This window comes from Neopsephotus bourkii, unplaced genomic scaffold (assembly GCF_033783945.1).
Source record: "Neopsephotus bourkii isolate Nb327-2 ecotype Australia unplaced genomic scaffold, CSIRO-AGI_Nbou_v1 NB_739, whole genome shotgun sequence".
Classification (NCBI taxonomy): domain Eukaryota; kingdom Metazoa; phylum Chordata; class Aves; order Psittaciformes; family Psittacidae; genus Neopsephotus; species Neopsephotus bourkii.
Window position 1 is genome coordinate 1,712,501 of NW_026901237.1, and position 23,588 is coordinate 1,736,088.

General features: G+C 46.6%; 1 protein-coding gene across 1 annotated transcript; it reads left to right on the forward strand.

The window, feature by feature from the left end:
* The first annotated feature begins 254 nt into the window (after window positions 1-254).
* KY (kyphoscoliosis peptidase) lies at window positions 255-19,775 on the forward strand. The gene is made up of 12 exons (XM_061354385.1): window positions 255-481; window positions 1,451-1,513; window positions 3,633-3,695; window positions 5,680-5,754; window positions 5,925-5,966; window positions 6,642-6,692; window positions 8,293-8,375; window positions 8,746-8,854; window positions 11,192-11,309; window positions 15,806-15,994; window positions 16,560-16,750; window positions 17,826-19,775. Exons 1-12 carry the CDS (start codon window positions 349-351, stop codon window positions 18,722-18,724), a joined length of 2,016 nt encoding a protein of 671 aa, XP_061210369.1. The 5' UTR covers window positions 255-348; the 3' UTR covers window positions 18,725-19,775.
* The last annotated feature ends 3,813 nt before the right edge of the window (window positions 19,776-23,588 follow it).

The window sequence follows — 23,588 nt, forward strand, 5'->3', positions numbered from 1 at the left end:
TAGACAAGTGCTTAAAGCCAAAAAGGGCATCGAGAAGGGAGGGGGAGCTGGGGGCACTCTCTGAAACCAGACACACACACAACCCCCCCCCCCCCACACCGAAACGCAGCTCTTTCCTCTGCTTTAGGAAACGGATCCCTCCCGTGATTTCCTTTCAAAGGTGACTAGTAACCTCTTCATTAGGGTTGGCTTTGGCAGGGCTCTCATGGTGCAGTTGGCAGGGCCAGCCCGCCGGTGCTGCGGCTTGGGGGGTGAGCGCGCTCGCCTTTCCCCAAGGGTGGAAAATAAACAGGGCAGCTGGAGGCAGCGGCAGCTCGGCGGCAGGACCGGCACCCTGGCCATGCTCTGATGGGTACCATGGACTTTAAGACAGATCCAAGCGCGGTAACCATCAATTTGCTGCTTATTGTCCACCCTGAGGAGGCAGCGAGCAAGCAGAAAGGGCAGAAGGAGAGGCTGACAGACAGCGACCGAAACACAGGTAACCTCCGTTTGGTGCCAGGGAGGGGAGGGCAGCGTGTGTCTCAGACAGTGAAGTGAAGCAGCAGCTTTGGAGCATGCATTGGACTTCCCCCCAGTCCCACCACCCTTCTCCTCTTTGCAGACATGCTGCAAAGCCCTAGACTTCAAGCTCTGCCCATAGAAACCCAGTGTGCCTCCCCTGGTCCTGATGCAGGACAGTCCTTGCTTGTGTAACACTGCATGTCACACTCTGGGCATGCAACCCACGGTGCAGGAGGTGACATGCACACAGATACTAATCCAAGGACCATGTTTGCACCTTGCTTTGCCATGCCCTGAGGTGCCTCCGTACCCTCTGTGGATGTGTAAAGGGAACAGGGTGAGAGCTCCGCAGTTGCACCCCAGAGCAGCGCCTACTACACCGGAGTACAGGGGCAAAGCTGTTTTGTTGGAAGCATGTCCAGGCTTTGTCTCCAGGGATGACTGCCCTGAGCCATTTATAGCTACAGTTTGAGACAGTGTCCCTGTCCCTCCAGGGGATGTTCCAAAAAGCTAAGGCTGTGCTCTGCCACTGTGGGGGGACCCTCTCAGCAGAAATAAAAGGAGAAAAAGGAGCATTCCTGCTCTAAAACCTTGTTGAAAACCTAGGTTTCCAGATAATCAGTTCCAGACTAACAAGGGTAGGCAAACCTAACGCAGAGGTTGTGTTCATGCTTCATCTAACACAGCTTCCAGCATGTATCCAAAGAAGAGCAAACCCTATCAAAGCAACTTAGACCTAGACTATTGCTATTTCTTCCTCCTGTTATTTCCTATTCTAGCAATGAGGGCTGCAACAAATGCTGCAGACAAAACAGGGAAGGTGGAATCCTGACAGATCAGCTGGAATGATGGGTTACATGAAAGGCTTGGGGGTGCTTGGCCTCCAGGCAGTGCCAGAACCTCCCTGCAGAAGGACAGCCTATGATCTCACCTTTATGTTTTATAGGTTTGCAGGATGATGGAAATGGAAACAGCAGATCACAGCCATCTCAGGGGAGAGACCTTAACGGTATGATGTCTTCTCACTCTACTGATAAACTAACCACAGCACACAAAACCCATCTGCAAGCTTTTAGGACCCAGCTGTGCCTCTAGAATATAAACATGCTTGAAACAGCCCATCCCTTTCCAGAGCTTTGAGGGGCTTCAATGGAGACAAGCAGAGGGCATCAGGCCTTGTACCCTGGGAAACATCCCCTCCTCTGCCCCATGGCACATGGGTGGCACTGCAGAGCCCTGTGCAAGCAGCCACGCAGCTCAGCCCTACTTCAGGTTCTCGGAGCTCTTGTGTTTCACAGTCAGCTGATGACAGGGTAAATTCAGTGCCCTAAACCACTCAGGTTGCAGATAGAGCTTCCAGAGTCTTCCCCAGCACTCACACAGCTCAAGCAGGGTCTGGGGTGTGCAAGAAACCTTTCTGCACATCTATTCACCAATCCTTTCTCCTTCTCCCCTGCTCACCTTGCTGAGTGCAAGGCGATTGCCTTGGAAGGAATGATGTGGCTGTTAGTCTTGAGTGTTCCCCTGCCAATTCCTCACCCATCTGCCCTGAAACAGTTCAGAAGGAACATCTGAAGATGCTAACCCAGACTGCGCACAGCCAGTCAGCAGGACTGCAATGCAAAGGGACAGAGCAACTCCCAGGAAAGGAAATCAGACCATCTGACTTGCTTTCTTGGTAGCCTAAGCCTAATGGGGTGTCTAGCAGAGAAAGACAGAGGGCAATGGTAACGCAAAGGTACCAGTGGATTCTAGTTATACAGAACAGGACCTCTGCTTCCACAGGCCAAGCAACAGCAGCATACAAAAGCCACAGCTGTGCCCTGTACTATGCTCAATAGGAGCCCTGATCAAAGCCCCTGTGAAATCAGCGGTGGCTGGATGGCTCTCACAGACTGTGAGCAGTGACATTTCATGGCAAGATACACCTCTGGGTTTGTCTTTGTGCAAATCTGATAGTCTCAGACACCAGGTAACAAAAGCCTCCACTCCGGAAAGCAGATAAATACTCACCACTCTATGCTCCTCTGTCACACTCCAGAGGGTCTGCAACCAGAGCTGCAGAGCACAAGTCAAAGCCTCCATTATGAGAGAATGGTATCAGTCTTTTACCACCCCAAACTAATGTTAAGAGTATTTAGTATGCACATGGAAAACCTGCCCTTACAGCTCTACCTTAGGCACAATTTAAATCCCTGCAGGGATTACTGAGGAATTCCTACACTGGAGGAGCAGGCAGAGCTTTGGCTCCTCTAGCACGGCAGGGGTTAATGAATTCCCCTTTAATCAGCTGTGTTAGCATCTTGATGAAGCCTCTGATACCACAGAGCAGCTGGTGCTGCCGCAGTGTTTACAAACTGGATGACATAAGCCTCACCCCAGCCCCACCGAGACAAACAAGCTGCAGCCCTGCATCGTGCCACAGAAACCCATCCTTGTCCCAGCCACAAGGTACAGGTGCTACCCGGCCTTCAGGACTAGCCACGGTCTCCTTGCTCTGGTCTCTGGTGGCTGGCAGGACAGTGATCCTACGACACTTTGAGAAGAGATCAAGGGATCACCTTGGCCAGTGTCCACCGCAAGGCTGCAGTATCCAGCCCTGGCATCTGCTGCCTGCCCTGGCATGTCAGCGCAGCCCAGGGGAGCAGACTTGTGCTGCCTGCAACCGCATAGATCCCCACACTTCCCTCTGCTCCAAGGACCCCAGGGCTAGCTGGCATAGCTGAGATGGTCAGGGGCTCCCAGAGCACAGAGGGGACAGGTGAGGATGAGATAATGAAAAACCACAATGCTCCCGTTCAGGCACCAAGTCACCTCCAAGCCTTCTTGTGCTGCCCTTCCCTCCCACCCACCTCTCCAAACAGTGACCTGCTGGTCTAAACCTCCTAACTCCCCACCCTGAGCAGCAGCACCCATTCCAGCCCTTCCCTGGTCTGGAGCATCCCTCTGGAGTGGGGCCCTGCACCCCGGGACCCTGACCAATTGGGCGTCAAAGCTGGAGAATAAGGTCAAGCTCTTTGAGTCATTACCTACTTGGCTGCTGAGTGAAGGCACAGATTTAATCCATTTCCACACCAGGCACCTCCACTGTCTTCAAGGCACTGAAATGTTTTCCTTTGTGCAACCAGGCTGTCAAGTCTCCAAGGAGCCCTGCAAGCAGACACAAGCCCTTACTTCATACTCCAATGAAGGTAAGTGGTATCCCAAAGGATATCAGTTTTTAAGAGCAGGGCTTCAAGCTTTTGCTGTAATAAATCAACCTCAGAACGTCTCCAAAGAGGGGAAGAGCCCTACCCTGACAATTCTGTGATCTTAAGCCTGAGGAAGTGCCAAAATCTCCGGTGAATCCTCAGTGTGGGTGCATGGAGGTGGATCCTGAAGCACAGGGTTCCCATCAACCCCCTGGACATAGAACAGGTGTAATCAGAAAGCATGGTAAGAACATACAGCTGCTAATGTCAGATATCCCAGTGCTGATGGAAGGGTGCAAAGGCTGGAAGAAATAATATTGGTAGGATAGCTTGAGATGGTTGCAGAAGTCCTTTCATGAGGACTTGCAAGGAGCCATCCCTGCACTAGAACAGGGGCACTGCTGGGCCAGCTGGATTCCAAGGCACTTGCTGGCAAAGGACCACAGAGAAGGAGGAGAAGAACGAGTGTTTCTTTATGAAAGATATCTTGATTAGGAACAGTAAAATAAGTCATAAAAACTGCAGTAAGCATTTCATAGCATTAGTTTTCAAAGCAATGGATGTAGCACTTTGGAAAATTTCCATGGAATTACAGTTTTAGTCATTTGGTCAACGCGTTTTAAGCTGACTGGAAGGTGGCGTTCCTTGCCATTAAATTTGTTTCTTGAAAATGTAGAATCTTAATTTATGGGGGAAAATGGAGAAGGTGGAAGTTGGCAACAAAACCCAGAAACCCCAAAATGAAAAATAATCTTTTGAAACAAACAAAAAAAAAGACTCCTGAAAATATAAAAATCCTAAGGAAATGATACCATTTGCACAAAGGCATCCCTTTGAGAAGCAATTTCATTTTACCTTTGAGTTAACTGACAAAATACAGCAGCCAGCTCTAGTCTTGCCATCCCGATACCTGCAGTCATCACAGACTTAGAGTCAAGCTCTAGAATTTAAAAGGGGGGGTTTTATAGGTTTCTGGCCTTCTGTTTTGGGGGCTAAAAGGACATGGAACCTTCCTGCATAATCACAGGAGATGCTTAACTTCTTCTGAAGTTAAATGCCGTGGAAAAGCTTTGTGCTGAAAGTGCAGATTCCCCCCTAATTAGCTGGTTCCAAGAGCTGGCTTTCAAGGAAAACCACAAATGTCATGAGACTTTTGATAACACTGGAGGAGGTAACACATGGATGGCAGCCCCAAGGTGCATTAACATCTTGACCTTCAGTCTCCAAAGCAGCCCCTGTCTGATCCGAAACGGGGAGCCCATGCGTGCGCTGAGTTCCCCAGGGAACCTCAGTGGTTGCAAAGCCTTCTGAAATGCTTGCCCCAAAAAATGTAGTCTCTTTAATAAGTTCAGGTAATTCCTACGAGACGATCCCAAACTTTTTCCCTTGTACTTCCCTCTGTGAAACTTTAAACACAAGACTCCCAGGTTTCCAGTGAGGTTGCTCTATACCATCATGGCATGCAGAGTGCAAGCCTCAGCCTGGACCTGGACTCTGCCTCTGACAGGGAACGGCCCTTGCAAAGCATTTTAATATCACAAGTCAAACCATTTTCATAGCTCTGAGCCATTTTTTTGTTTGATTCCAAGAAAAATCAATGAAAGAAATTAAGTCTCCAATTACCGTATCTCCATCAAGAGCTATTTAATATGGTGATAAACTTGGGGTTTTTAAGCTGCCACATGATCCTCACCGAGGACCTCTGCTTTATTTATGATCCCCTTTATCACCTGTGAGGCTCTTATGGGCTGTCCTGTGTTTTTTGAGAGCTACAAATTACACCAGAGGTGACCCCAGGCCTTCTGAGCATACAGTTTATCTTATGGGTTCTTTGTTTTGCCTGGAAACCCAAGTGTTTTGATACCTTCACAATCACCAACTTAAGAGTCGGCTCCTGTGATGCCTTGGCAGGGAATTCTTCCCCTTTCCTCCACGTCTGGGTTAGTTTTGCCTTTCTTAGGGAGTCTGTGATCATTTCTTGCAGGAACCCAAATGACAGTGGAGATTCATCCCAAGGACACCACCCCACAACTCTTCAAGAAACTCTCCTTTGGAAAAGGTACAGCCTGGCTTTTCCATCCTAGCAAAGCAGGCCAAGGGTGGGAAGGCAAAGGGGCCGCATAGTTCCCTTTGCACAAGTAGGGAAGGCAAGAAACACGGGAGCTTGAGGAGATGCAGCACCCAGGTGGGTGTTGGGGTGACTGCACTAACCATGCTGGGGTGTTGCAGGTCCCCGGAGGCTGCCCAGACTGAGAGGTCAGGACAACAAAGGTGAGTCACTGCTCTACCACAGCACATGTCTCACCTAGGGGAAGACAGGGTCCCTTCTCCCCACAGGGCTTGAGGCTTTTTAGAGGATGCCAACCCCTGTACCCACTCTCCCTGCAGGGCAGAATCTGCTGGACCCTGGGGTCTGAGGAACAAAATCCTTCTTCTCCTAGGGCAGGGGGGTTCTTCTCCTCCTCCAACCCTGCAATAATGAAGGTGGTGACAGTCTGGGGCCCACAGCATCCCTCAGCAATCCTGCAGTTGCCACAGAGCTCTCCGCAGGGTGATCATCTGACAGCTCTGGAGCTCAGCGCTCCCTTCTTCCATGCCTGGGGGGGTTTGGCTGCCGGGTGGGCAGGGGGGTTTGATGTCCCCAGCCCTCTGGCTAGAACAGGAGATGCCTGACTGCTGGGGAATGTGGCCTCTGCAGAGCCACAGGACTGCAGGGAGGGGACACAGCCACTGCGGTCCAGGCAGCTTGCTTCCTCCCACTCCCCTCCACACATGCGCTCTGCAGGGTGTTGACACCCATACCCAAATGCAAGAGAACAAGGCAAATAAAAGCCTCAATTTCAGCTTTTCCCACCCAGTCCTGCTCCCCAGAATCACTTATTTCTGTTTGTCTTTTCCCACCTGCCAACAACGGCTCATCCCCCTTTCCCTTCTCCACTGTGCCAGGTTTCCAAAGGACTGAAGCCCCGCGGCCGCCAGGGAAAAAGGACCTGCACGGTAACACTCAGCTGTCCCCACAGCACTGGCACAATGGGCACAATGCAGGGCAGCCCTAGATAGGGAGCCCATCACTCCTAGGAACACAGCTTGCCCTGCCTCAAGCCTAGGCTGAAGCACACTGGCAAGGGATTTACTTTATATTGCCACGATTAGCATTCAACTTCCCAACCCTCCGTTCATTGGGTCGGTGGACGGGGAGAGCTTGGGGTATATCAAAAGAGCAGTGCTTATGTTAACAAAACACCTTTACAAGTCAGGAACAGACCTTCTGGCCACCTCCCCAGTAGGACAGAGCCGTGTTCAGGGGTGATGGGGAAGCAGTGGGTGATGAATACAGATCTCGGAAGTACTGCTGCCTTTTCAGCTAGGATAGGGCGGCTCTCGAAGCCTCTTGTGCATCTTGCTTCCACCAGCACTCGCTGAGCAAGGAAGCAGAGGGGTGTCCTGTTTGCTCATCAAGGGTTATAAACAAAGCAGCATGCAACCAGCTACAGCGTCTGTGCCCCCGTGTAGAGGCCAAGGAAATTCACTTCTTGTCACCCAGCAAACAGCAGCTCTATGGCACCATTCTTTCACCTCTCTCAGCACTCAGGGTCACACAACTGCATTTTCACTCTGTGATCTCTTTTAAATCCTTTTTTCCAGAGGAATAACAACCCCACAAAAATAGCTAGGAGAATCTCTTTAGTCCTTTGACAGCACAGGATGGGGAGATATTTCTGTAGAGCCCAAATCTCCTCTTACCAGCTCAGAAGAAAAGGTAGGGCTGAGCAGACAGTGGTGCAGAAGAGGCATTTGTGCACTGAGCTACAGCTGCATCGCTCAGGTGGCTCACTGATGAGAGAGAACAGTGTTATCTGATCAGTTAGGGCGAGCCAAGGCCAGGTTGGACAGGGCTTGGAGCAACCTGCTCTAATGGAAGGTGTCCCTGCTGTGGCAGGAGGTTGGAGTTGCATGAGCTTTGAGGTCCCTTCCAACCCAAACCATTCCATGATCCTATAAGTTAGTAACCCTTTGTTCACACCAAGTAGAACTGGGAGCCTGGAGCCTGCAAAGGTGCAGACAGAGGGGTAGACACAGCAGTTTCAGTCCAGCTGCTTCCTGTGTTACATTTCTCATGTGCTTGAATTTGTGCAGAATTTTCCATCCAAAATACTCATTTCTATCAGCAAAACTGTCGCAGAAACCAGTTCTTTTGTGGGTTTTGGGGGTGGTTTGTTTTGTTTTGTTTTCGAAAGGTCACACTTTTGCCAGGTCTTTCACCATGCAGATTTTCCCTGATGCTTCTGCATTTTATCTCCTAAATATAATATCCTGGGATTTTCTATGCTGTCATACAGTGCGAAAGACAGGGGGGCACCTCCTGCTCCAGCATTGCCTAAATCACACCAGACTAGACAGGATGGCTCCTGCTTTCCATGCAGCTGGCAGGGACCTTCTGCAAACGCCCTCATGTCCTCTGCTCCCTAAGCAACTGCTGACGGATCCCTCCACGGGTCAGGCAGGAGCTCTACAGCATCCACTTATTCAAGCATACAGCCAGGAAAAATACCCCCTCCCTCCCTTCCCGAGACAATGACAACTCATTTCTTCCCAGCATATCCATGGGACAAATCCTCTCTGAAGTCCATGCCAGTAGATCTGCAGCAATTTGAGAAGCTGGATGCCTACGCATTAAAAGTAAGTCTCACTTTTGCCTCCGTCCTCCCCCCTCAGCTCCCCTCTGGGGATGATTCTTGAAACCCAGCTATCAGCACTAACACCAGCTTAGCCTGAGATACTGGGGCCAGTGCCTCAGCATCTCCCAAACAATTTCCTTAGAAAGATCAGCAATGTAGATCCCACTCCAGGAGGGAAACTATGACCAAAAATACTTCCTGAAACATATAATACAACTGTGTATTTCTGTGTTAAGGAAGCTTGAGTTAGAGCAGTCTCCCGGCAGGCGGGGTCTCACTAGCTTTAAAAGAACAAGGGAGTGGGGAGGAAGGGAGTTGTACCATAGCCATTTCTTCACCATGATCTTGCGATGATTCCTCCTCACAAACAGGTAAACGTCAAGAACAGCGTAGAAGAACTGGTTAAAGCCCTGCTTAAACAAGCCCGGACTGATCTGGAAAAAGTCCGAGCCATATGGATGTGGATATGCCATCACATAGGTAGGTTTTGATCTTCAGTTGAGAAGATAAGGCTGTTGCTATCAGCCCTGTTACACTGCCGTTGTGGTTTACTATACATCCTGTGGGTTAGCTTCACAGGGTGGGTATGAAGGAGGAAGGTTTTCTATATGTATTTATCCAGAAATGTATTCAGAGGTTGTCTCACCTGATACATCCAACAGAGATATCTCATACCTCTGTTTCCATAGTCCCTCTCCCAGCACTGACAGGCTCTACAAGGTTTTGTGTGTAAATGATTTCATTTCACATGATGAATCTGTAACTCCTATCCAACTCATCTGAAGGTGTAACCATAAAAGGCTCTATGAGCTAGATGAGCTTTAAGGCCCTTTCCAACCCAAACCATTCCATGATTCTATGACAGTTGGTTGGCTGTCCTGCTGCAGCTTTGCCCCTGTGTTATGTGGATACATGCTGTGGTGCAGTTTCTAGCTGGTACCTTAACTGCATTCATCCTATTGACACATCCATCACCCATGTCAGTGCAGCACACTGGAGAGGCCAGCCTTGGTAAAACATGCTGTCACCTGTGTGACTGCCATTCCTGCCTGTATGGGCACCTATTCAACCTTGATGACAATTGCAATCACCCAGTTATACACATACACAAAAATGTTTGTTTCCCATTAACTCCTGGGGATGGAGGGGGAAAGCATAGCTATTCCTCCCCTCACCCCTTCAGCATCCCATGGGCTTTTGGTGAGGTGCAGTTCTCTGGCTGAAGCTGCCACCTGACAGAGAGCAGTGGAGCAATTTGGGAAGCACTGGCCTAATCTCACACCCACTCTGATCAGCAGAGCTCTGTCAGCAGCTGCATGGCTAACATAGTCAGGTCAATCCCAAGCAGCTTTAATCTTCCCCTGCACTACGCAGGCTGCTGATTTCACTGCTGATTTCCTGAAATGCAGCATTTGACTCATCCCAGCACCACTGACCCTTCAGCCTTTACTCTATTAACTCATTTCTGCCTACCCCTGACTGCCTGGGCTGGATCCTCCTCAGGGCAGACAGTCTGCTTTGAGCTGGTCCATTTGCCTGACACACATGCATGGGAGGTGTCTGATCCCTGACAGGTAGGCTGTAAAAATCCTCACGGGGATTTTCGCCATCTCGACCCCAGTTCTCCTTCATCCCTGCAGAAGCTGACCCCCATTTATGTGTATGGGAAATAAACACAGTGCTAGGGATGTAAATTGGTGAGCAAAACCTCAGTGTGTCTACCCTAGAAGAGCACTGACTATATAAACTCTTAAATTGGTTGGATTTTAAGTGAGAGCACTGCTCTCTGGATATTAATTTCCTCCCCAGTTCAACTCCCTGCCTCTGATGGACTGTTACCTCCATGCAGCAGCAGCACTGAAAGAAATGTTAGCAGCCATTTTCAGCATGAATATGGAGCCACATGCAGCCATATATCCCTCCATACCCCTCAGAGTGCCCTGCAGCTTTGCTGGTGGCCCAGTGAAGAGCCCCAGTGGAGAAAGCCAGCCCTTCCCTACAGCCCCACAGGCTGACCCACAGGCAGCTGCCATCTGAGCCCTTCAGATACAAGCCAAGCAGTCGCAGCATTTCATCAAAGCACAAATGCAGCATGTTGCCAGCTTTCTATTCCTCTTCCACAGCATTAAAGGGAGGATGAATCAGCTGATGCAGCATTCCTTAGAGCTTTGTCAGAAAAATATGTTCGTATTTTAAGAGGTTACGGACATGGCCAAGGTTGGTCAGTATTGAATGAACCTTCCCAGGCCAGTTCCTCAAGCTCTGCCTGAAGGAACCCCGCTGCACCACTCTTCTGTATTCAAAGTACTTAACATTTCCTACACTTCCAGGTACTGATATGACTCACTTGCAGCAAATCATTTCAGGTATTTCTCGACGAGCTACTTCCCAGGTATTTTTAATACAAATTGCTTGTAAAGACTGCAAAACGCTCAGTGTCTTCCTTTGACAGTAACAGCAGTCCAACTCCTCCTAGTGCGTAGCACTCAGGCTTTTACCGCGAGCTGCTCAAGATGATAGATCCCCCTGCACAAGGGCCACCCCTGGGGAGACCCTCTGTAAAAAAGCAGAGTTCTCCTCTCATTTCGATTCAACCGCTGAACCCCAGCCCAGGCTTAAAACAGTGAGGAGAGAGAAGACTTTGTCCCTCTCCCCTCAACCACCATCCACAGCATCCTTGTGCAGCACATGCCATGGCTCATTTCTCCTTGCTCGTGCTCATGGAGATGAAAAGCAATCCAAGTGTGGCTCCCACTACCCATCGATTCCATTGCCTCAGGCTTTTGGATGAACCTTTGTTTGTGTTCCTTCCCGCAGAATACGACGTAGTGGGCTACCATAACAAAAGCCAGCTGTCAAGCAAGCCCATAGATGTGCTTCAGATGGGGAAGAGCATTTGTGAGGGATACGCTGGGCTCTTTGAACACATGTGCAGGTAAATTAAGTTCAGAAACATTCAATGCCAGGGAGAGTTAATATTCATTGTCATCTCTGTGCCTCTTCTGTCTGCCTTTGCATTGACTGATGTGACTCTAAGCAGGTTGTAGAACTTTAGCTTTCAAATCCATGCTGTGGAAAACCAGCAAGCCCCAGAAAGGTCAATTTTGCCTCCTCCTCCACTCCCTCCACCCTCCCTCCCCAGCATAATTTACTTTGTGCCATCTGCTGAGCTTCGCATTGCATTAACATAATGGCAGATGAAAACACGGAGCTAATTCAGTTAGAAGAAGCTGTGTTTTTCCTTTGATATCTGTATGTGAAGGTTAAAAGCATGGCAAGACTTAAACAAGGAGTGTTGTCTCCAACATGCTCCCACGCAAGTGGTAGGCACAGGCCCAAAAGGAGCTACCCCAAAACCTTCTGGAGATGCCCTCTCCCCTCCATTACCAAAGCACAATCTCACACTTACCACACTGTTTTCTGCCGTCAATCTCAAGGTACATCACCCTGGAGGCCAATATTGCAGTTTCCATTTTATAGCTATGTGGGCATTTAGTGACTGAAATCCATTCTCCTGCCTACAAAACTGTGTTGACTTCACTGGGGATCCAGTGGGGTTTCCCCCACAAAGCAGGATTTACAATCACAAAGCCATTTCATGGAAAAGGCAACCCTTTCCTCAGTTGGGAGCACAGTGCCTTGCATGCGAATGGAGCAAAAATCCCTTCTCCCTCATTTTTCTCCAACCCAGTAAAGGAAAGAGGTGGCCTTTGTGCAAGGAAACCCTCAAGCACCACAGCAAGGAGCAGCACCTCACCTCTCACAGCTCTATGCGATAGTTTAGTTTAGATTAGCAAAGGCCATGAGGGTGCTTGTAAAGTTTGGGACCAGCCTTATGTAGAAGGGATGTCCAAGGGGAGAAAACTGGACCTGACAACCCAACAGACACAAGATTGGAAGGGTCTTCCTAACACCAGAAAACAATGGTGTGCTTTCCTAAGGGCATGGGCTTGCAAGGTGACTCTCCTAGGGAGCACCTTCTCAGCAGAGCAGCTGCCATGTACAAGATAGCTTTGGGAAAAATTAAACACCAGTTACTAACTGCCATGTGTAAGTAACAATTGGCTTTCCACAACATCCAACAGAATTTGGGAAGGTTTTCACCATGAAACAAACAAAATAAACAGGGAAAAGGACAGATCTATAAAAAAATACCATGCCAGACGTTAAAGTGGTGAATGCTTCCAACCAATAACATATCCCTCGATACTGCATCTTGCTTTCTAAACAGTAACATAAAGAAATAGGGTAATGAACTATGAATTTATAACTGCATCTTATGGAACAGTTATTAGCACTTAGAAGTGGGAAAAATTTGCATCTGTTCATTAAAAAGCATATGTTTCATTCATTAACAAATCTTTCCAAGGATATTTTTTCCTATTGAAAGGCTCTGTTGATTTACTCTTAATTCTGCAGTTCCACGTTGATTATGCATTTCGTGATTTGGGAAGCCTCCCAGTCATCCAAGCCTATCACTTTTGTCAAATATTAGCTAGATGTTTAGCTCCTTTCCTTGCAAAGTTATAACCAAAGACGACAACGCTTTCCTGCAAGGGGATCTCCTCATTCCTGCTTCTTGTGCACTGTTCAAGTCTGATGCTGAGTCTAGGCATAAAAGCAAGAGACAAAGAGTAAGGTTTTTCAGAGCCAAGTTTCTGAGGAAAAAAAGGCCTTTTAAAGTGCCCTTTTTTTCTAGCTCCCATTGAGGCAACTTAACTCAATTTACCAGTCACCAGGAATTCCCCCAATACTCAATGGCTGACACTGACCAAGTCCCACTATGTCCTTATTCATAATTAGTCTGCAAATTATCCAGGCTCCACATCCTCTTGCTTTTCCTGTTTACCACAGTCAGTAGCTTTCCTTCTTTTCAGGCACGGCATACACCTACCTACCACAAGTATAAACCATTCTGTCTCCCTCTGGAGAAGCCAGATTTGCCTTTTAAAACGAAATCATCAAAGTCAATCTGAAATCAAAGGGAAGAAGGTGACATTGCATTCCAATGACACCTATAGCAAGATCCAGATTATTTCCCTACTCTTTTGGGGGCAGAAAAGCAACTTAGCTTTTAACCTCCGTGCTGCACCAAGCAGATGTTGCCAACTGTTTCTAAACTCAGGTGCTCCCATCCACCTTGTATTTAGGTTATCTGATACCATCACATTGCCACTTCAAGCATTTCTGGAGATATTCTCAATCTTTCCTTTTCCTGGTTAATTTATATGTATAAAGTAATTTACATGAGCACAGAGAGATGACCACTCTTTTAGCTAGTACAGGATTGCTCTTCTACAGGATGTTTGGAACAGACTCTTCCTGTTGCCTTCCTTATTTTAACTGTGTGAGTACAGAGAGAAAGAAAGGCAGAACTTGCCCCTTAGTGTTCTCACCAAATATCCCAGCTAACAGGAATGTCTAGAGTAGCCTAGAAGGATTAGATATCAAATCCCCATGAAATTAGTGGGAATTTGGTATTCAGCTCCTGTTAGGCCCCTTGGAAACTTGTAGGATCAAATCTTCCTTGAAGATCCCACGATCCCAGTCTCAGTTACATCATGTAAATCCAAGCTCTCACCAGTCTTGTCAGTGGAGTTGCTCCAGTTACCACCCAGCTCCACGTTAGAATTTGGCTCACAGGCGGCTGCTGGCTGGCAGGGACTTTACAGACCACCCGTGACACCAGGTTTCTCAATGGCATTCCTTTCAAGCTGGCCATGTTCACTCTGAATGCCTCCTGTGACAGGCACTGCCTCGCTCACACTACAAACAGCCCACGCTCTATGAGAGCTGGATTGAACACTCCCTCCTCTTCTTTGCTGGCCATCTTCAGCAGGGATGGGGTCCTGCCATGTTTCTCCTCTCTGTAGGCTATCTTCTCTCTGCAGACTACACAGATGGCTCTCAATCAACCCTTTGCACCAGTGATTCTACCTTTTACACTCTTTCTTAAAGAATTTCGGAAAGAATATGAGAATTTGATACTCTTCAAGAGTATCAATTAACTAAGCACAAAAACATCCAGGTTTGAGCTTAGTAAATCCTATGAGAAGCTGAAATTGCCACCTTCCCTTTAAACCAGCATCATCTGTGTAAAGAAAGCAGTCCTCCCTGCAAGCATTGCTGCACTGCCAATTACCTGATGCAATGATAACAGATACTGCCGGTATCTGTTATCAGACCTCGACTTCCACAATGATGCTAATTATCTTCCCCATAAATACCACTTTTCCTCTGAGTTAAACCCACATTATGCAGACAGCCTTGCTCTTGAAGCATGAAGAGTTTATTACTTTAGGTAGTTGTTCCATTTAATGTACCTTTCAATGAAGAAGAAAAATGTCAATACCATCCGACACAAAAGACAATCCTCTAAGCAAAGCAGTTTTAGATTAATGCTGAAATAAGACACCAATGATAAAATCCTATCAACAGCAGATAGTTTATTACACGGTGCTTATTTAAGTCTTATTTACACTTCAACACAGGTATTCAGTATATTTCTTTCAAGAGAGACCAATCATTTGTACCCTGGGCAAGCACAAGCTCACTCTTTAAGGAAACTAAATCAGCATCCACAGTCCCATGAGGTCTAAGATACCTTAGCGGGTGTCAAACACCAGGCCTGCCATCACAGAGAGAACACAAGCATGAACAGGCGCACTTTTAATTTCTAATTACACAGGCTAATTGTGGACAGCTTCAAAGGGATTCCACTGAGTAACGAGGCAGAGAGCAATTAAGCACACTTCATCTTTGTCATCCTCCTCTAACAATGCTGAATTGATGGTGCATCAGGCAAAAAGAGAGGGAATATGCAAAAACTGGAAAAGGAAAGCCCCTTCCTTCAGTGGGATGCTCTCTCCAAGTGTTCGTGCAAACACTACAAGAAAACAAACGGCCCCAACCCAACACCTTGGCATCATTACCTTGGGTTACTCTTGCATGCCCACCCCATATGAATCCATTCACTAGCACAGCTGAGAAAAACAGTCTTTACATGATGTCAGTGGTAAAGGGGAGAACTTGCCTGTCTCTGGATGTGCTGACAGGCTGCTATGGGAAGGCAGTTAGAGGAAAGCTGTACAAAGTGCAGAGATTCCACCAACAAGAAAAGTACAGGGTCCCAGCTAACAGCAAGCTTTCCAAAGAATGAAGAAGTGCAGTAACCTAGGCATTTAGCACAGTGTCTGTCACCAGGAGCAGAAGCTGGAGTTTTCAAAGAACACAAGCACACTTGGACATATAAAACCCTTAACTCCCATGGGACTCAGCTGCAAGGAGGCACCTGAGGAGCTGACGGAGCTGGTCCGTTTGACTACAGGATTCAAGTTCTGTAGACTTTGCCCCTCCTTTTGTCTTTCCATAAAAGTACACCAATAGGTTTAAAACAGAAGTCTCCTGCTGCATTTTATTGTTTCCTTTCAGTATTGCAGGAATCCAGTGCATGAAGCTATCGGGACACTCTAAGGGGAATGGGTATAAGATGGGACAGACCTTTACAGGGGACTCTGACCATACCTGGAATGCTGTTTACCTCGACGGAAGATGGCATTTAGTCGATAGCACCTGGGGAAGTGGTGCTGTTGATGATTCTTTCACCAAGTTCACCTTCAGGTAAGAACTATCCTCTATGTTAATACATAAACCTACCACAAAGGCAGAATGAAAGCTGATGGGTTTGGCCCACCAAGCAGTGACAAACATTAGGTCTCACAGCAAGACCCAAAATCCTGAGCAAGGCACTGGGGCTGACTATACAAGGGATGGAGCATGTACCTGTAGAAAGGCAGTGACCCTGAGCAACAAACTGCGTAACTGCTAAAAGTGACCTTGTTTTGTGCATCAATTCCTCAGTTTATACAATAGTAGCTGTCACTTGATTCATAGCCTTCAGCTGCCTGAGAGAGGGTGCCTCAAACAACAAGCAGTGCCTCCCTCTCTCTTCAGAAGCCCGTGGTTGCAGGGGGTAGTTTTATCCAAAAGCTCAGCATTTGCCCTGGAAACGGAAGATCAAAGCTCAGGTTCCTTCTCTGCCCAGGAAATTTCAAGCCCACCAATCTCAGTTTCTCAGCAGCCCCAAACGTTCCAACTGGCTCCTGCTGAAACCACCACCACTGCACAGGGGAAGAATTAACTATTTATAATAACTCATTTTCCTTTAATCTCTTCTTTCTTCCAGATACAATGAGTTTTATTTTCTGACTCACCCGGCCCTGTTCATTAACAATCACTTCCCAGACAACAGTAACTGGCAGCTTCTTAAACCAGCCCTGACGCTGAAAGACTTTGAGAACAACATGCTGCACAACAGCAACTTTTACATGTTGGGCCTGCTGACAGCACACCCGGAGACAGCTGTCATCCAAACAGGTAACAGCACTCTGGGAGGGAACCTGCAGAGCATCCTCCTTTATGTAGCCCCGCATCCTCCACGCTCTGTTGTGCATACAGCACATTACATTTCCATCTTGGTTCTGGCAAGCAGAGTGCACTCAAGCACTTGGGGCAGAGGCGGGTATGTTGTATTTGTTTCGGTTTGATTTGTTGGGGTTTTGGGTTTCTGTTGTTATTGTTGTCCAAGCCATGAAAATCTGTAGTAGCCGCTGGGTCTAAAAGAAAGCCTCAGTCAGCAGCTGAAGCTGAACTGCTCTATCAACCAGCATCAACGGTGTAAAATCAGAAGTATTGCCATTATATAGCAGCAACTCTGGCTTGAAAAAATGAGATTAAAGCTTTTTACAGCGTTCCATAACTTTGAATTAGTGAACAACACATAAAGAAGCACTTCTATTCGGCATCCTGAGTAAGTCCACAGCAGCCCTTTCCACATAAAACTATTCAGGTAACACCACAGAACTACAGGGCCCACATTTAAGATCCCTTCCCCAGATATTTCAAGAGAACTGCAGGAATTCAACTATGTCATGAATGCTAAGAACATAGAGTTAAAACTTGAAGGCAGCAGCATTTTTAGGACTTCATGTTGTCTTCAAGCTGTTTGGGAACAGGCTCATAGGGAGGTAGATTATCTCCTATCTACATAATGGAGGGTTCCTGCACTTTTCTCTGAAGCTTCTTGGAACAGCTACTACACTAGCAATAGGTACTAATCACATCTAATTAAGCCCTTCTCGAGGACACAAGCTGACAGTACTTTCAGTTATATTAACTATTCTATAGGACCACAGTGCATATCAAATAAAGCGTATATCAAAATAGGATGAATGCACATCTCTAAAACAAAGGCCACTTTTCACTTCATTCTTTTTGAGAGACACTGGCCTAAGCAGACAGCTGACAAGCTATGACCTGGCAATTGCAGCTCTTTATTTCATTATTAGAGAAGCAGCAATTTACTGGGACAGATTAGTCCCCCCAGAACACGGTGCACATGGAAAAATGTACTGAAACTCCTATGCAGTTTCTTTTCTTTTGTGTTTCATAGTCAATGGAAAAGCCTCTGTATCAGTGGATTGCCGCTCTGCCACACTCTTCACTTTCAAGCTGAAGGGAACAGATGAACACGGTTTAATGACTTTGAAAAAACATGGAATGAAGCTGGATCTCTACCCACAGAAGACAGGGAGTCACAAGCTGCAGATCTTTGCCAAGTCCTCCAAAGCATCAGATGTCTACAACTGCGTGTTAGAGTATGTGGTAGAGTGCAAGTCTGTGGACAAGGCCATGCGCTTCCCAAAGGACCTGCATCAGCCTGTTGGACCTAGCTGGTTCACGGAGCGGCAAGGGTTCCTAAGGCCATCCCACCCCGACCCCATCATTCACACCAATGATGGCCGGTGTTCTGTCACCTTCACCCTGGGCAAAGACATAAGCGTCTTGGCCTCGCTGCACTGCGACAGCAGCAGCCTGACAGAGGACATGGGAAGGCGGTACATCATGCAAATCCATCGTGGGAACCAGATTGAGTTGAAGATCCATCTCCCCCACGCAGGGAACTTTGTTCTGAAAATCTATGCCAGGAAGAAGTCAGATCCCGGCAATTACGACTACATCTTCAACTACCTCATCACCTGCCTGAACACTGAAGTGAAGTGGCCGGCTTTCCCTCAGAGTTACAGCAAGTGGGTGGAAGACTATGAAATACTGGAGCCACTCTCCGGTTTGCTGCCAGCCAATCGAAATGTTCAGTTTAAACTCAAAATGCATGGGATAGCAAAGGTGCTAGTTCAAGCTGAGAACGCTTACCCTCTCACCCAGAGCAGAGGCTACTGGGAGGGAACCTGCAACACCTCGGGATGCAGAGAGGTGTTTGTGATGGTGCACGAGAACGCCAACCACAGCTTTTATTCACACGTCCTGAAATACGAAGTTGAGAGCCAGTAACACCCCTTCCTTGTTCTTTCACCCACCTGCATGAACGAACCTTTCCAACATGCCCAAAACCAACACAGCTTTAGAAGATTGCTCATTCTCTCAATCAGACCTGTTCTTTCAAATGAATACAGGACAACACTTGCAGGCTTTTGCAAGACCATGGGCTCAAAAGTTCAAAGAAGCAGAAAATCCTGTTAAGAAGGGAGCAGCAGAGGAAGAAATGAAACTAAACCCTCACGTATGTTTCAGCAATACTGCCCAGGCAAACGCTTTGAAGAAAACAAATGTCTGGCCATAGGTCATTCTGTGCCAGCCGTGGTTGCTGGCTTCCAAGTTATGGACCATAAGAAAAGTCTTACAATGGCTACTCCAAAAAGAATCCACCTAGTTACAGGGCAGGATGAAGAAAGTATACCCTGGTTTTGAGCAGCAATATTGGACACAGGGAACTTCAGGATATTTAAACCAAGCTTCGGTCTATCTACAGACAAGTTGCAAAATACAGCCCAGGAGAGAGAAGCATTAGGAAGAAGATAAGACATGAAGTTTTCTTGTGCACGTCATTGTCTTACAAATTTAAGCAATACTGCGAAATTACTTTTTACACTGACTCTTAAATACAATAAACAAAATCATTTTTACCTTTTTATATTAGAGTATGTGAATTGTAAACACTTTTTCTGTGATATCAGCACTATAATCGTATCTCAAGCATATAGGTGTTTCCATAACTAAAACAACAGTAAAGTGGAGAATAAAGATCTCAGAAGAAATAACTCCTTACTCCAACCTGTCTATGCAACACTGCAACTGGAAAACCAAAGGTGTTATGTGGAATAGCAGGCTGAGTGAGATTATTATCACGTAAAAATCTACTTGGTGCTGTACTCTTGGAAAACCCCTACATGCACAAGGTAAAGGTGGTCTTCTAGCGAATCTCACCACAAGTACACATCAAAAGATCAAGCAACGCTTTTGTAACCGACTGAGATGTCCGTACTAGCATGGCCCGAGAGATACTATGTTTGAGCTTGAATTTACAATAAACCTGTTATGTTTTTGCATTCTGTTTCATTGACCACACAATACAAATTCCTCTTCACAAAGCTGCTGCATTTTCCACATGAAGTATGTGGGTTGCTCCCACGCTTCTCCTCAGCAACCGGGTGGCAGTTCTAAACGATAGCAAAGGGCTGCCCAGATGCAGCAGGCTCACTGCCTCCACATTCCTCCTACTTTACTTCCTCTATCTCAACACCCAGGATTGAGTCCCCATTTTAAGTTGAGTGAGTACCTGGAGCTGTATTCAAGTAGCAGAACTCTCAGCGAGGATGCAGGCTACTGCAGACACAAGTTGCAAGTACAAACACAAGGCATAAGCTAATAAAGCTTACTCTAGTACGCCAGGAGCACAGCAATGCTGTAGGGTCTTTCTGTACTTGGAGACAAGGGGGTTCCATATGTGACATAAAGGTAAGTTTTAAGTCCTTCTCCAAACAGCTAAGTGTCTTTGCCCTCAAAAACTGGCAGCAGCAGCAGCTCCTCCCTGCAGGCACACTAACAAGCCTTGTAGCCCAGCAGGCATCTGCTCCCAGGACAGCAACACATACTGAACAGCACAGATGCAGACGCAAGAAAGACTTAGGGACTTTTTGATTGACTGGGACCTTGAAGGCTAAAGCAAGCCTTGTCCATAAGCACAGACAGCCCTGGTTTATTCTGGTGCCTAGCAGAAGAATTCTTTTTTCTTAGACCCCATTTTTTCCACACCAAGGAGGACACATTTCAGCAGTTTACAGGTCAAGCTGGTACAGTCAAATATGTCACCTTCTTACAATGGGAGGATAAGGCTGTACCCCAGAGTTTAGGAGCTAAAGAAAACTACTTTTTCCACATAACAGAGTCAAGGATATCAAACTACATACACCCTTTATGAAACCAAATACTTGATGTTCACTTACATGCATATAACCAGGCACAACTATTGGGCAGCTATAGTAAAGGCCCTCTGCAGGATGACACCAGGATGAATGCAGTTGTGCTCTTCCTCTCAAAGACTCCCTGTTGCAAGGTCTCTCTCAGCCCACAGCAAGGTCTCTCCATCTCCAAAAGGCTGAGGAGAGGGGGTTGGAATTTATCCCAGGGGAGAAGAGAGAACAGTTTATACACTTTTGCCTCCTGCCTAGTAAGATCTCCAGTATTCCCTCCTCCCCCTACACAGCACTGCAGAACCCAGGCACCTGCCATTACAGACATCATACAGGCACAAACTCATTTAAACTCTCATAGTAAAGAGTGACCCAACGCACTGTCACACCCACGGAAGAACATGCGTAGCACGCTAAAGGCAGATCCTGCAACAGCCTCCTGCTTTTTTGATGCTGCTGGTCCCAACAGAAGCACTGCAAGTCAAGTTCCACATTTTTGTTTCAAACAGGAAACAAACGTCTGCCTCAGCCCTGCAAATGTGGGAGAAATTCTTTAGCGTTATCGAAGGCATGAGTTCAAAGACATAAAAAAAAGAACCCGCTCCAGCTTCATTAATTATAAAGCTTCGAGGGCCAGGTGATTATTCCAAGGGATGTTTGACACTGCAAAGGCAGAGAACGCCCGAGAAACCCTGCAGCCCTAGATAAAAGCATCTCAGAAGTCTGTGCTTGTTATGACATCTCCCTCCAGGATAAACAAGCCTTTTTCCTCTCAATCATATAAAAAATGCACATTCTTCACTACAGCCAAGACTCTAACACCAGGAGAACATCACTGGAACAGACTTCGTTATCTCAGCACTACCAGCTCTCCCATTTCAGTCAGAGTTCTCCCTTGGCAGGCCTTCAGACTGAACAGGTTTTGTAATCTTTACCCCACCAAGAGGTGCAATTACTTAGCACTATGAATTCAGGTCACTCAGTTTTGCAAACATCTTGTTTCTCAGGGAAGGTAAATAAACTATGTGTAGAACAAGCTTTTCTCTCTGGCAAGTGCATCTCTACACTTCCATCTACCCACGAGCTAACTTCCTCACCCATGGAACAAATCTGGTTAGTATGCAACCAGATGCCCTGCTGTTTCCATGCTGTCTGTCAGAAAGGCAAGTGAGTAAAAATAAGCAATGTAGAGAAACTGTTCAACTCATCACACCGCCCTGCTCAACCTCTGTTCTCTCCTGTCGTCACCTCCAGAAACAGCAGGCACACAACAATCCATGGCACTGTGTTTCTGCAAAGAGAGAAGGCATCACACAGAGAGTACATACACCAGCAGAGAAGTAATTCAGCAGCTGCCCTGTTGCAAATTTTACTTTTTCACCCACTTTAGATCAAATCTTGACATCATACTCCCTGAATGGAGGTGCTTATTACATATATTAGAAATTGATAAATACTGTAGGGTTATAGCTGCTAATTAAACAAATGGATCATCTGCAGTTTCGCTCTTCACTTCTGCCAACATGAAATGCCAAGTACCTCTAAAGGCAAGGAATATGGAAGCAAACATCACTAATGACCCTAAATGTCTTCTGAACTTCTGAAAACTCTTAGTGCATGATGCAACTCAGTAACTTATTTAACAAATCTTCAAGAAACATAATATGGTTTATAAGGTATCATTTAAAAACTGGTATTGCTGTCACCACTGAAGGACAAGGGGAATCCCTAAGAGTTCCAGCATACCACACTCAGTGGACCTATAGTTTCACCCTGCAAGAGAAAACAAGTTTGATCTATCCTATTTTGCTGTCTAGCTTTTGTCAAAATGCCCCATGACCAGCAACCCCTTACTTGAGACCTGTATAGTTAAGGTAGACATTCCAAAAACACTTGCCTGTGGACAGCTCTGGAGAGGAACCAAGGCCAGTGCTGCAAAACGCACAACCAGAGTTTATTTCCAGTTGTGGGCAGCTCAACCCCTCATGACAAAGACTGCACAATGAGAATCCAGACTGGATCTGAAGGCTTTATCCTTCTGGCGTTAGGAGGACTTGATTCAAATGGTTTTGAACTCCGGAATGCAGAATTGCTTGACAAAGTGCAATCCCATTTTCTGGCATGCTGAAGAGGCTGCAGTCTGCAGAAAGGCATCACCTTTACTGGACTCATCTGTCTAATCCTATGGTTGGGTTTTGCATGCATATGTTGCTTTTGATTCCTGTTTCTTGACAGCATTAAGACAAGGTGAAACTGATGGAAAGGAAAAGAAAACTTACAGACATGGACAAGGGGTGTCTCCGTTCCTAGATTTACCCATACAAAAGCGGTGAAGGCTCAGCCACAGAACTGCAGAGTGCCCTGGAAGATTAAGTCCATAGGAACAGGTTCTGTTCACTCATTAAAAACTTTCTTTCCTTGAAGGACTGAATACATTCCTCTGAACAGGCCACAGATGCATTTTAAGAAAGCACTTCAACTTGACTGGATAGCATCTGAAACTGCCTAGATTCAAAACAGGCCGATACCAGCTTACACAGCAGCTGCAACTACATCTGCCACCCAGATGAATCTCACTTGTTTGCAGGTTCTCCTCCCATTCAATTTCATTTCCAGTTCCAGCTACCCTCTTTTATAAGAGCTATGTCCATAATAAGAATTCAGGCATTCATTCCTCAGCTATTTTGTAGTACTTCAAGCAATGTGCAAGGCAAGATAAAGACACCAAATACTATACAAACAGTAAAAGGAAGAAGTTGCAAGAACCAGGAAGTATTATGCAATTCCACTAAGGGGAAATTAGCTGGAGAAAATATGGGTAGCCTAAAGGAAACACGAATTATATTACATGCTCTTTGAAGAAGATGTTGATTAAAGTTCCTGAAAAAAGGCAAGATAATCCACAAGAGATTTACTCTGTATGTCTGCATGAACAAGAAAAGAGG

Coding starts and splice junctions, on each gene's coding strand:
- KY (XM_061354385.1), top strand. CDS start 349: ATGGGTACCATGGACTTTAAGACAGATCCAAGCGCGGTAACCATCAAT. Junction 1,514..3,632: donor TCAGGGGAGAGACCTTAACG/GTATGATGTCTT, acceptor TTGTGCAACCAG/GCTGTCAAGTCTCCAAGGAG. Junction 3,696..5,679: donor TACTTCATACTCCAATGAAG/GTAAGTGGTATC, acceptor CATTTCTTGCAG/GAACCCAAATGACAGTGGAG.